The following is a 12,689-nucleotide window of genomic DNA, read 5'->3' on the forward strand; positions in this document are numbered from 1 at the left end:
AACTGGCCCATCAATTTTTAGCAAAACACACCATTTCGGCAGTAGTGTAGACAGGGGGCGGAAGGGCCCCTGACAAAAAATGAAAGAGAAAAGTGCCCCTCTGACAAAAAATGAAAGAGAAAATCTGGAAGGCAAAGAAAAGGAGCAAGAAGACCCTTTTCCATATAAATTCAACCTGATCATAGGCCAAAATAGTGTAAAATACAAAATGTTTGCACGCTGTGTGCGCACATTGTCACAATAAAGGCATTTTCATCCCATCATGGGCGAAATACACAATCTTTGCACGCGTTTTGTCCCAATAAAGCCTTTTTTGAAGCTCAAATACATGTACAGTCTCTCTAAAAAACAAAACCGGTATAATTATGTATTTGCAACTGCAATTTATTTTCTAGTCTGTGCCCCCGAAATTTTATTCACCCCCCCCGACCAAGAAAACTGGCTACTCCCCTGTATTTTGGGCTAAAATAGTCTTGTTTTTGCGCGCTTCGCCGCAACAAAAAGTCCCAGTAAACATAGGCGTAGATCCCGGGGAATGGCACATTCAATCATCCCCCAATGTTGACGCCTGATGTATGTGTGTTTCTCACCAAATTAAGCTCATATTTGGCCATTTTAGCCCCCAAAGTACAAATTTTGGCGCGCTTCGCGCGCATGTAATCCACTTTTACATCAAATTTCATTCGTTTAGCTTCCAAATGGCAAAAAATTTAGTGTGCTATTTTAAAACATTTCCACAATTCCACATATTTTATATCAATGACATGCATACAATTTCATTGCACTTGAATTTTAGTATCATTAATGCCATTTGAATGGTAGTAGAATTGAATTAGTAGAATGGTACATTATGATGGGGGGGGTCAAAATAGTTTTGAACCTATATGAGGGGGGGGTCAAAAAAGTTTTAGGTCCATTAAGAGGGGGGGTCAAAAAAGTTTTGGGTTCGCGAAGAGGGGAGGTTAAAAAAATTTTCGACAGGAAAAAAAAAAATTTCCAGCCCCCCCACCAAAGTATTTCTGAACACTCCCTAATAGTACTTGGTTGATGAATTTGGAAAGATTTTGTTTTACTGACACTATCGACGCGCAAAATGCACTGGTCATTTGTAATATTAAGCATTTCAATTAAATGGATTTGCATTTTAAATGAAAATCTACCCTTCTGCCTTCTAAGGGAGTGTTCAGAAATACTTTGGTGGGGGGGGGGGGGGCGGGTAAAAAGTTTTGGACCTTAAAGAGGGGGGACCAAAAAGTTTTAGGTGGTAGGAAAGGGGGGGACAAAAAAGTTTTCCTCTTCAAAACCCAAAATTTTCGCGAGCTTCGCGCGCATTGAGAGCCTCTATATCACTTTTAACATGGACAAGTTTGGGTTTTCAGTGATTTTGTTTGTAAAAATGATGGCACTTAGTGTACACATATCTATAAATTATATAACATTAAAGATCATCAGCAACATCTGGGTTGGTCTAAGAAATACTGGCACTTTTATCATAGAATTTTATATCTCTTCAAAGTAGGCTACAAATATGAATATGTACCAATCTGATCAAAATACAACTAAATCAAGAAAATATTGCAAATAAATTGGATTTCTTTGCACGTAAACTGCACACTTCAGTTTACTATTTCTCATTGCAAAATTATTTTGTACGCATAGGCAGCATGGTTAGATTTACCATAGGGCAGAGTGGGCACCGTGGCCCAGGTACCACGGTCTTTGGGGCCAAAACTGATACATGTGTACATTTCCGTGACCAAATTAATCTCACACATGACCATTTTAGCTTTTTGCATAAATTAGTTCCAATTTTAACAATATTTGACCATTCAAGCTTCAATATGGCCAATTTATTTGCGCGGCTCGCGCATTTGTACTAGGCCTATCATCACGGATCCAAATTATGCTGATGTGCCTATGAACCTCCAAATAAATCCTCTATTTCATTTATCCCTGTCAAATCAGATAAACCCCCTGATTTGGGACAAATCTAAATTAACATGAAAATGTCCTTGTGTTGTGCTTGTATTTCATGCGCAATTGTCCCACCGGGAATGTTTCAAACATTTGCCTCCCTCAATGACATGTGACAGATACCACACCACTGGAAACAACACTATTAAGTAGGCCTATGTTTGTTATATGATAATGGGGGGGGGGGGGGGCAAAAAAGTTTTGTCCGTCAAAAGAGGGGGGTCAAAAAGTTTAGCGGTCCATCGAGGGGGGTCAAAAAAAAGTTTTCGAGGGAAAATTTGAGTTAGACCAGCCCCCTACCAAAGTATTAATGAACACTCCCTAAGTAACTCCTACCATTTTTTATTTACATTTTAATAGCTTTTAATAGGCATATACGGTATAACTTTGAACCATGCAGCTAGCTGTACTTTGTACTTTCATCGAACTGTGTCTGTAAATGTCATCGAGCTGGGTCACACACTGTCTACTCTATTTGATATTATAACATGGCAAACCGTGAACAGATTATCAAAGCTGTCCGTGATAAAATTGGTGTTGTTCCTGACTTTCCCAAACCAGGAATTTTATTCAGGTAATCATATACATAGAAGCTGTGCAATAGGGCTATAATTATCTGTCCCCAGTCGGCAAAAATAACTGCATTTTTACGGCTCACAAAAATAGCCACTGAGTCCTTATTAATGGTCACACGGTGATTTTACAGTTGTGGGAGGACAAGATGTTGTTTCAGCTACCATCTAAATTATTTTGACCAAATGCCTCATCTTTTGAATCCAGTGGCGTTCTTTATTTTGATACGCCCTGCATTAGAATAGGCCCTATATCTAATTATCTATATCAGCCATTATCAGCCCATTGCAGCTGGGCCCGATGGGCTCGGCGGGGGGCTCAGGCCTGTCCAGGTCCCCAAAATTGCCCTTGTATATCTTCCTTTTTAGCCCGAAAAACACCCTGTTTTGGGCCAAAAATAGGGTAAAATTTACCAATTTTGCAGGCGTCGCGCGCACATGTCCTTTGTATAGACAGCCTGAAATTGACATTTTTTCGCCGCTTCTCACGCAAATGTCCCAATAAACACGGAACAATTATGTTCGTCTAGTAAATTTGAATTCCTCTGGCCGCCACTGTCGATCTATACGTACAAGTTGCATCAAAAAGAATAAACTCATGCATATTTGAGGGCAGTGAATAGATTCATCAGGTTTGTACTTCAAATCAATTGGACATTTTTGCTTGACAAAACCGTAATCGGAGGACTTCATCAGATGTGAGCATCTGATCCACTTCCCGAGATTCGCGGTTTTCGGATGCCTGCAATCACTGTGAGTTGATATTGGAGTACCTTGATGTACAGAGGCTAAGCAGTAGACTATCCTTTCACACTGCTTTTGTTTCAGTAAAATAATGTGTTCAAAACAAATCAATTACGGATAAAATCGTATTAACATGATTGAAGATGTTTCATTTATTAATTTCCATTTATCCAGGGACATTTTGCCACTTTTCAAAGATCCAGTACTATTGAATGATGTAATCCTCCTACTCGTAAAACACATCAAAGAAAGGCATGAAAAGGTAGATGTCGTAGTAGGTAAGTTTCAAAATTTAGGGATGATCAATTACGAACGTAATATTTAGAAATAAACATTGTTTGAATGAAAAAGTATGTTCCCCCACGATGGTTCACTCAGAAAGAGTATAATTTTGTTAAGGCCCCTTTAAATCTCAAATGAAAAGGAGTGAAAAAGAGTGGTCTATGAACAAGGCAAAAGGGTTTTTCTTTTGGTGTTGGGTGGGATTGTATCCCTCCACCCCTTTCATATTGGGTTCTGTTGTTAATGACATTGGCAAAATCTATCTGATCAATAAGTATACCAATAAAATTCAAATGTCTGCTTTCTTATCCAGGACTTGAATCCAAAGGCTTTCTATTTGGACCAATGATAGCACAACACCTTAATGCAGCATTTGTTCCTATACGAAAGAAAGGAAAACTTCCTGGAGAATGCGTGAAAGTAGAGTACACTTTAGGATATGGAAATGTGAGTATTTTATTGATCATAGGATATTTAAAAAAAACAGAACTGCTGTGGTTCAAGAGCCACAAAATGTTAGGTGTTTCATGGTGACCTTTTACCTCGATGACTACTCTTTGAATTTTGACATTTTCTCATCATATTGAAAATTATTTTACAAAGTTTAAACTCAATAGGCTAAACTTTACCATATGGCCTCTGACCTTTAATGACCTCAGACCTTGATGTTTTCCATTTTCCCCTCAAAATCGAGGATTATTTTTAACAATTTAAAGCCCATTCAGGCAAATTTCAACATTTGACCCGTAAATGAGCTTTTTTTGATTGATATTTTTCATATTTCCCTCATATTGACGATTACTAACACCAGGTTTAAGGCTACGCTATGTTTTGACAAAGTCTGTCCTCAACTTTGATGCATGTATCCTGCGGCGGCGTCCGAAGTGGTTTGTGCGGCTAATTTGAATAAAATTAATGAACACGCTATATGCCTGACGATACAGCTCGATACACCCAATGTATTTATACAAATCTATGTGTCGATCTCAGGACCATATTGATTTGCAGCATTTTCCAATAATCATGTCAAGCAGTATTCAGACTTTTTATTGTACGTACAATATTGTATGCAACATATCTACGTTGTTTAATCTATTGCCATTCTATTTCCAGTAATGTTTAAGTTCTAACGAATGTTTGATGACGTAAAATCGATAATATATTTCTACTAAATATTACATGTAACATGTTATCGATTTTTCGTCATCAAACATTCGTTAGAACTTAAACATTACTGGAAATAGAATGACAATAGATAAAATAACGTAGATATGTTGCATGCAATATTGTACGTACAATACTCGGAGTCTGTGGAGCGCTCAAATTGGACACAATAGATGAATAAAGCTTCAGTCCTTTGGATTGACCCCTTTGCTTTTTGAAAAAAAAAGAGTGCCTCTGCATTAAATGTTTTAATATTTAATGCAGAGGCACTCTTAAAAGCAATCATTATTGTTTATCCCTGGTGGCGGTACCAGGCAAGTGAGTGGGAAGGGTGAAAAACGGAACAGATCGTTATTCCGAACCTCCAAAAGTTAATCCGAAGCTCCGTTATTCCGAAGATTCATTACTCTGACGGGTCATTATGAGGGTTGTTACGAGTCGCTAGTCGTGGATATGACTCAAGGCCAAAACACATTTATCCCAAATTCACTTCAGAATGCACAACAAAACACACTGATTAATTAAGTTAACAATATCTAAGTCTTTAATGGAAAGTACATTATGATTGGTATAAATATATGACAACAATTAATGCACATACAATCAATCATACAGATGCACTCATTTAGCACGGTTGTTTGATGGGATCATTTATTAGTTTTTCAAACAAAACATCATGTACAACCAAATTTTAGGCCTGAACAGCTAAATGTGATATCATGCTAATGTATACAGATGATTTTGAGTCATTCTCAACTTTTCGCTCTTTTACAAAATTATTTACTTTTATAGCACTTTTTATAGCTTTTTTGGATATAAAATGTAAAGCTTTTAATACAAACAACTCCTTTTATTGATTGATAAAATATGTTTATAAAATGTCCTTGTTGCTTGTTTCACCAATTCCAGCTGTTTTAATGGCAGTATTAATCACCTACCCCTTGCAAATAAAGCAATATGATTTAGGATAAATAGCGCCATCTATACTTTGCATTTAGTTAATAATGAAGCCAATCCTATATACATCAAACAACCGTGTTAGCAAACATGGCAAAGTTACTTATCCGGCAGCCTTCATCTTGTAGTTGATTGTAAGATTCTTGTTCTCAATGTACTTGATGTATATCCTGATTCACTTGTCTTGTGAAGATCACTGTTCAGCGAAGTCCACTGAAGACTTGCATTTATAATCCTATGCGTAAAATCCTTTACGTATAAAATCCTCGCTCAGAAATGGTGCTGCTTTCTCCACACTTAACTCCTTGCTCTGTTCTCTATCTCCAAAATGCTGCTATTTTCACCTTTCACACAATTTCTTCATGAAACATGACTGCGTTGCAGTGGTTCCCCTGTTTCCACTTATATTGACAGATGTGTTATTTTATAAACCAGACTTCAGGAAGTTGACAGAAATATATATATATATATATGCTGTGAAACTAGTAGTAACGGTTGCCTTTTCCAGAGGTCTATACTTTGAATTTGTTTCTATGCTCACCTGTAATGGGTTTGAGCACTTTTAATTCCAAAGTTAGTCACCTGAAAAATAATACGCCCCCACTATTTATAGTGGTTGAGCACTTTCGACTACTTTTGGAGTAGAGACTTGTGCTGGAGGTGGCTTTTGTCATGGTTCTGACACCACAGAATGTATATACATGTATATGCATTACTGTCAAGTTGAAACCATGACAAATTATCCGTCTGATGATCGGTATACCCAATGATCGTAAGTGAGGGTATGCTGTGAAACTATAGTAGTAACGGTTGCCTTTTCCAGAGGTCTATACTTTGAATTTGTTTCTATGCTCACCTGTAATGGGTTTGAGCACTTTTAATTCCAAAGTTAGTCACCTGAAAAATAATACTTATATATATATATATATATATATATATATATATATTCCTTTCTTGGAAGAAGTACGCTCTTTGACGTATTCTATAGATCCTTTCCGACACTACTGGCCGGTAGTAGGCCTAGTACATTGACTACATAAAATATTTCTGGTTCGTAATTTCTTTTCTTTGAAGGAATTTGACTCACTGTAAGCACATTAGCTAGCCCAGTACAACACTATAAACTGTGAAGAATTATGTTTACATTTTCTTATATACCAAGCACCGGGAAATCCCATTATTTTAATAACCAATTGCTATTTTACAACACATGATGTGATCTTGGAAATTCCCAAGCCTTAACTATAACATTAACCTTTCTCATTACATCACTTCCTGTGGGTTTTCCCAGTTATGATGTCATTTTCACTTTACAATCTCAGGGGAATTCCCAACTATCTAAAATTAGAAATGATTCAATTTGTTGTTGCTCAATTTGATGCAAGAAAGGGGAATTCCTAAAATATCTCATGAAATAGATTTTAATTATAAACAAAGATATATAATCAAATTAAATTACTCAGGGCACATCACAGGGTCAATACTCTGAAGGCTCTTTACTCCGAAGGGTCTTTCAGCAATTTGGAGTATTGATCTTTCGGAATAACGAATCTTGTTGTAAATTCGGAGTAATGAACCTTCGGAGTAATGAACCTTCAGAATAACGAACCATCGGAATAACGCACATTCGGAATAACAACTATTCGGTATAACGGTTCTTCGGAATAACAAAGCGTAACCGATAAACAAGAATTGCCTAATATTTGGAATTGCTTGCCATGCCCTCAAAGTGGACATTTTCCTGATGGTATGAGGAGTGCCAAGTGCCACCACTATACCCTCAGTAATAGTTATTCAATAATCATTCACATCTATTCTGCATGTGCATCCCGATGTGCATTTATAGGATGTATTTGAAGCCCAGAAGAATGCAGTTCGACCTGAGGAAAAAGTCATCATTGTAGACGACGTTATTGCAACAGGGGGTGAGTATCGTGGGGGGTGTGTGTTGGGGGTGTATTATGTTGCTGTCGGGCCGCGTCGGTGTTTGCCTGCAAACGAGGACACGCGCGAGACGTTTTACATTTTTAAAACCGCAGACTTGCCTGCCTGCAAACGGGCACCGTCCTCGGTTCGCTATACATGTATGTTCAGTGGGACGCAAGTACATGCCAAATGCAAAGAGACACGTCCTTTAATGTACATTAAAAATATTTCAACCGCGGTTGGTTGGCATATTTCGTGGGGTTTTTTTTGTGTGTGTGTTTTTTTGGTCCTCATACTGTCAGACGTCTCATTTTGATAGCAATACAGAAGGTCCGCAATTGCCGTTCCGTTAAATGATAGGAGTGGGGGTGTGAGTGGTAAGACCAGAAAAATACGGACTCCGATAAACTGCATTGTGGACACACAACCGACCCCGGACATCCACATGCCAAAGGCGAATACTACAAATAGACCATTTTCGTTGAAATCGGAGCACTTTTAGTTTAATTGTATGTCCAAAAAAACCAAAAAACGACCACCTCTGCCTTTGACATTTTTTGCTTATAACTGAAGAACGATATGTCACAGATAGGTCAAACTATATACCTATTCTGAATAGTTGTCGTTGTTGACAAACTCTGAGCAATTTTGAATTTGAATCATGTTGTATTAAATTTGACCCCTGTTGACCCTTGGGATTTGTTAACATAGCTATACTAGTAATTTTCTGATCTATAGAGACATCGATTAGAAGTTGATTTCCGAGAGTGCAGTATTTTATATCCCCCTTTTTCCAACTAAACTATTAAGGTTTTTGCCAAGAATGACTTGGAATGAACTTTGATCACATTTTAATTTCAAACGAAACTATTTAAGGTATTGGTCAAGAATGAATCATATTGCTATTGTTTGTTTCTTTGCACTATAGGTTCAATGGATGCAGCATGTCAATTAGTCGCAGGAATGGGTGGTGACATCCTTGAGTGCCTTGTAGTCGCCGATCGGACAGGGGCAGCAAAACTCAAGAAACCAGTTTTTGCCCTAGTGCCATTTGAAGGCGAATAGGAATTTACATTTATTGTACAAAAATTGGACAATAGCTGTATAGGGGAATCCCATTTTTGGTGGTAATAGTACACTTCCGCATCTATTTTGAATGGCATGGCTGTTATAATATGAAACTATAACACCCCACGGTTGCCTTTTGGCGAGGGGGGGGGGAGAAGGAAGGAAGGCAGAAAGAAAGAAAAAGAATAAGAGCAAACTTTTTTCTCGGGTGCGGTTTTGAACCCCCAACCCCGAAAAAGGTCAAGTATTACATATTTGATAGTAAAAACTAAAATTTTGTGGGGAAAATATTCTATTTTTATGGAAACATTACAATAATAAAATCTAGTGTTTATTTTTTGTCCTGTTCAGTTTTGAAAATCTTGTGGGTTCCCTCCTCCCCACCCCAGAAATTGACATAAATCAGTGGTGGCACCACAGGATCTTTTTATGGGGGAAATATGGGAAGGGGTGATTTTTCCGGGGTTTTTTCGGGAGGGGAGGAGGCAAAGTTTTGACTAAAATAGCGAATTTTCTGTGATTCATTACGAGCTTCTCCTGTGGTGTCGACACTGAGAGCAATGTGAAAGTAATAATATCTTATTGGGACACACAAGAATTTTTGGTAAAAATGTCAATTTTGCCGCCCCCTGCAGCACTTAAGTATGCTCTTAAGAATATAGTCCTGAACATCAATTACAGTGGTAGCAGTTGAGTATTGAGAACAAATCCAGATAACTGCCACTGGTAATACGTTAACCTCCGGGTGGCTGGACACCTTGCACATTGACCTTAGGAACGTACAACGGAAGGTCCCTTCTGAGAGATGATCGATTGTGCGAACTAGAAAATGAACTAGACAACATGAAATAGGACATCATTCGACTCAGCGAAGTAAGACTAAAAGGAGAGGCTTTATATGATCTTCAAAGCGGGAATACAATATATTTCAGAAGCACAGAGAAGGGAGGCCCTAGTGAAGTAGGATTCATCATAACAAAATACCTCACAGCTCATATCTTAAGCTATAACATGTATAAGAACACATCTGATCATCAAGTTATTAAACCAACAGAAACTGAGAATCATCCAGATCTATATCATGCCAACCGCAAGCCATAAAGATGACGCAGTTGGTGAAGTATATTAAGAAATCAATGGTCTTCTCAACCAAGACAAAGCAAGTCATACAATTTTAATGCCAAGGTGCGAACCCAGAGAGCTGGAGAGCAGGTAGTTGGTAAATTTTGCATTGGCCAAAGAAATGACCGAAGAGACAAACTTCTAGACTTTGCTGTCAACAAAGGATTTAGAATCATGAACACATTCTTTAAGAAGACCCCTCTCGGAAGTGGACATGGCGAAGCCCAAATGGCACAACCAAGAATGAAATTGACTTTGAACATCCTCTCAGACAAACAACACATTGTTACACTGATGTATCTGTTCTCAACAAATGCAAATTTAGAGTGGCAAGTTTTCCGTGATTTAAAACACCGAATTCCGCGATTTTCCGTGCGTGGTTTTAATTAATAAATTCCGTGATGTAATTTCAATTCCGTGTTCACATTCCGTGATTAAAAATCACATTTCACAAATCAAAATCAAATATAAGTGTATGTCTACGCCTGATATCTTAAACGACGGACTTCATTTTCATAATTTTTACCTCACATTCTCATTATTTTTTCTTCATTTTTATTTTTCTCAAGGAAAAACACGTTTTCCGCGAATTTCCTTTTTTTCCGGTTTTTTTCTTAAATTCCGTGGATTTGTCCGTTTTTTCCGTGACACGGAAAACTCTCCACTTTAGCTAAGATCCACATCAACGTTACAGGAGACTGGAAAGAGCCAAGCTAATGATCAAGAAGACAGACAAATTAAATCTAGACAAGCTACATCAACATTCACTAGAGTTCCAGTTAGCCCAACAGAACAAGTTTGATGCACTGGAAAATACAATGAAGGAGTGTGATCTTGCTGAAAAATCCAAAGCCATAAGAGAAACAATCAATAGCTGTGTCAGGGAAATAGCTGGAAAGGAAGTGAAAAAGAAGGAAGATAAACTATCAGAAACCACACTAAAGCTTCTCAAAAAGAGGAGGGAAATGAAGCAGCAAACCAACATTCGGAAAATAGAGTACTCGGAAGTATTTAAAACTATCAGGAAACGAATGAAGGCAGAACTAAGAGAACACAATGTCAAAAAGATACAGCAAACCTTGGAAGCAGGCAGAAGCTACAAAAAGACAAAGCAAGCATTAACACTTGGGAGATCACAGATGGTTGCCCTGAAAAGATGAGGATGGGGAAGTAATAACAGACCGGGATGGAATTGTATCCAGAGTTGAACATTTTTAACAGGATCTCTACAGCACCAAGATCCCAGTAGAAGGCCTATATTTAGTCTCAACCAGTGATCCTAATATACCACCCATCAACGCAGATGAAGTAAGATCTGCCCTTAAGGATATGAAGAAAGGAAAGGCACCAGGAGAGGATGAGATACTGACTGATGTGTTGAAGGAGGGAGGTGAAGTTGTAATTATCTCTTCACACAGTGTATCCGAGAAGTCAAAATACCAGACAATTGGAGTAATGCCATTATTATCCTTAACAAAGGCAACATTACAGATCTAGGAAACTATCGTCTAATTAGTCTTCTATCCAATATTTATTAGCTTTGCACCAAAATAATCACCAATAGGGTCACTGCTACCTTGGACTTCTTGGAAGCGGATTTTCTACCACAAATCACCATGATCACCTACGTGTAGGCTTTTGACAGCATTAAAACCCCAGCTGTGCCACAGGCACTGGTTGACCAGGGAATCGAGAGCACATGTCCACATAATCAAGGACATATACCATGTTTATACAGTAAAGGAACAGTTACCACCCGGCAACAAAATCAACATTCACCGGAGGTTCGACAAGGAGATACCATGTCACCAAAACTTTTCAACGCAGCTCTGGTAGCCATCATACAAAAGCTTGACTGGGAAAAGAAAGGTATCAACATCAATGGGAAGAGGATAAGTCACCTGATATTTGCAGATGATTTTATAATCTTTGCAGAAGTCTATGCTGCAAGCCCTCAACAATGGAAGTGGGGCTGAAGATCAACGTGAGCAAAACCAAAAGCATATTCGACAGCTTTGTCATCAAGAAGCAAATCTGCATTCACCAAACAGCACTGGAAGAAGTAGAAGAATATGTGTACTTGGGTCAAGTTGTCAAATTGAGCCACAATCCCTTTGACGAAGTTAGAAGAAGAGTAAGAGCAGGATGGACTGCTTTGGGAAAATTGAATGAGGTGATGCAGAGCAATATGCCATTGTGTCTTAAAAAGAAAGTCTACAACCAGTGTGTCTTCCCAGCCATGACATATGGCTCAAAAACTTGGGCCATGACTCAGAGAATAGAGCAGAAGTTGCGAGTGGCTCAACACAGTATGAGCTAGCACAAAAGGAGCATGCTTGGGATCACAACAAGAGACAGGAAACAAATGAGTGGATCAGAAGCATGACACAGGTCATCGATGTCATCCAGAATGTGAAACAAACTGGTTACAGAATGGATACCTGGAAATGGTACTACGAACCCATGAAGACAGAAAGTTAGATGGAGGGATAAAATTACAACATTTCTTGATTATGTTGATGTAACCTGAATGAGAAAGACGTGGAATAAATCAGAGTGGCGCCACCTGCAGTGGCTTAGGATGATGATGATGAAGAGTACACTTGATTATTAACTGCATGCTCAATCATTTTAGATTACAGAAATGGGACGATAGTTTTCAACATTGCATTTGCTGTCAGATTTAACAAGAAATGTCTTTAAAAAGACAGCACCATGGATGAAATTCATGTTTCATAATTTTACATTGACAAGTACTTGGAATGCTAGTAATTTTTTGTGTGTAGCACATGCACAACTAACCGGGTTGGAAATGTTGTTACCACGATTACCACCAATGACATACTATAAGCTAAATTGAAAAATGTGTGTTAAATAGGT

General features: G+C 38.2%; 1 protein-coding gene across 1 annotated transcript; it reads left to right on the forward strand.

The window, feature by feature from the left end:
• The first annotated feature begins 2,462 nt into the window (after positions 1-2,462).
• LOC140159428 (adenine phosphoribosyltransferase-like) lies at positions 2,463-8,684 on the forward strand. Its single transcript, XM_072182903.1, has 5 exons — positions 2,463-2,548; positions 3,465-3,568; positions 3,886-4,019; positions 7,540-7,618; positions 8,548-8,684. Exons 1-5 carry the CDS (start codon positions 2,463-2,465, stop codon positions 8,682-8,684), a joined length of 540 nt encoding a protein of 179 aa, XP_072039004.1.
• The last annotated feature ends 4,005 nt before the right edge of the window (positions 8,685-12,689 follow it).

This window comes from Amphiura filiformis, chromosome 8, assembly GCF_039555335.1.
Source record: "Amphiura filiformis chromosome 8, Afil_fr2py, whole genome shotgun sequence".
NCBI lineage: Eukaryota > Metazoa > Echinodermata > Ophiuroidea > Amphilepidida > Amphiuridae > Amphiura > Amphiura filiformis.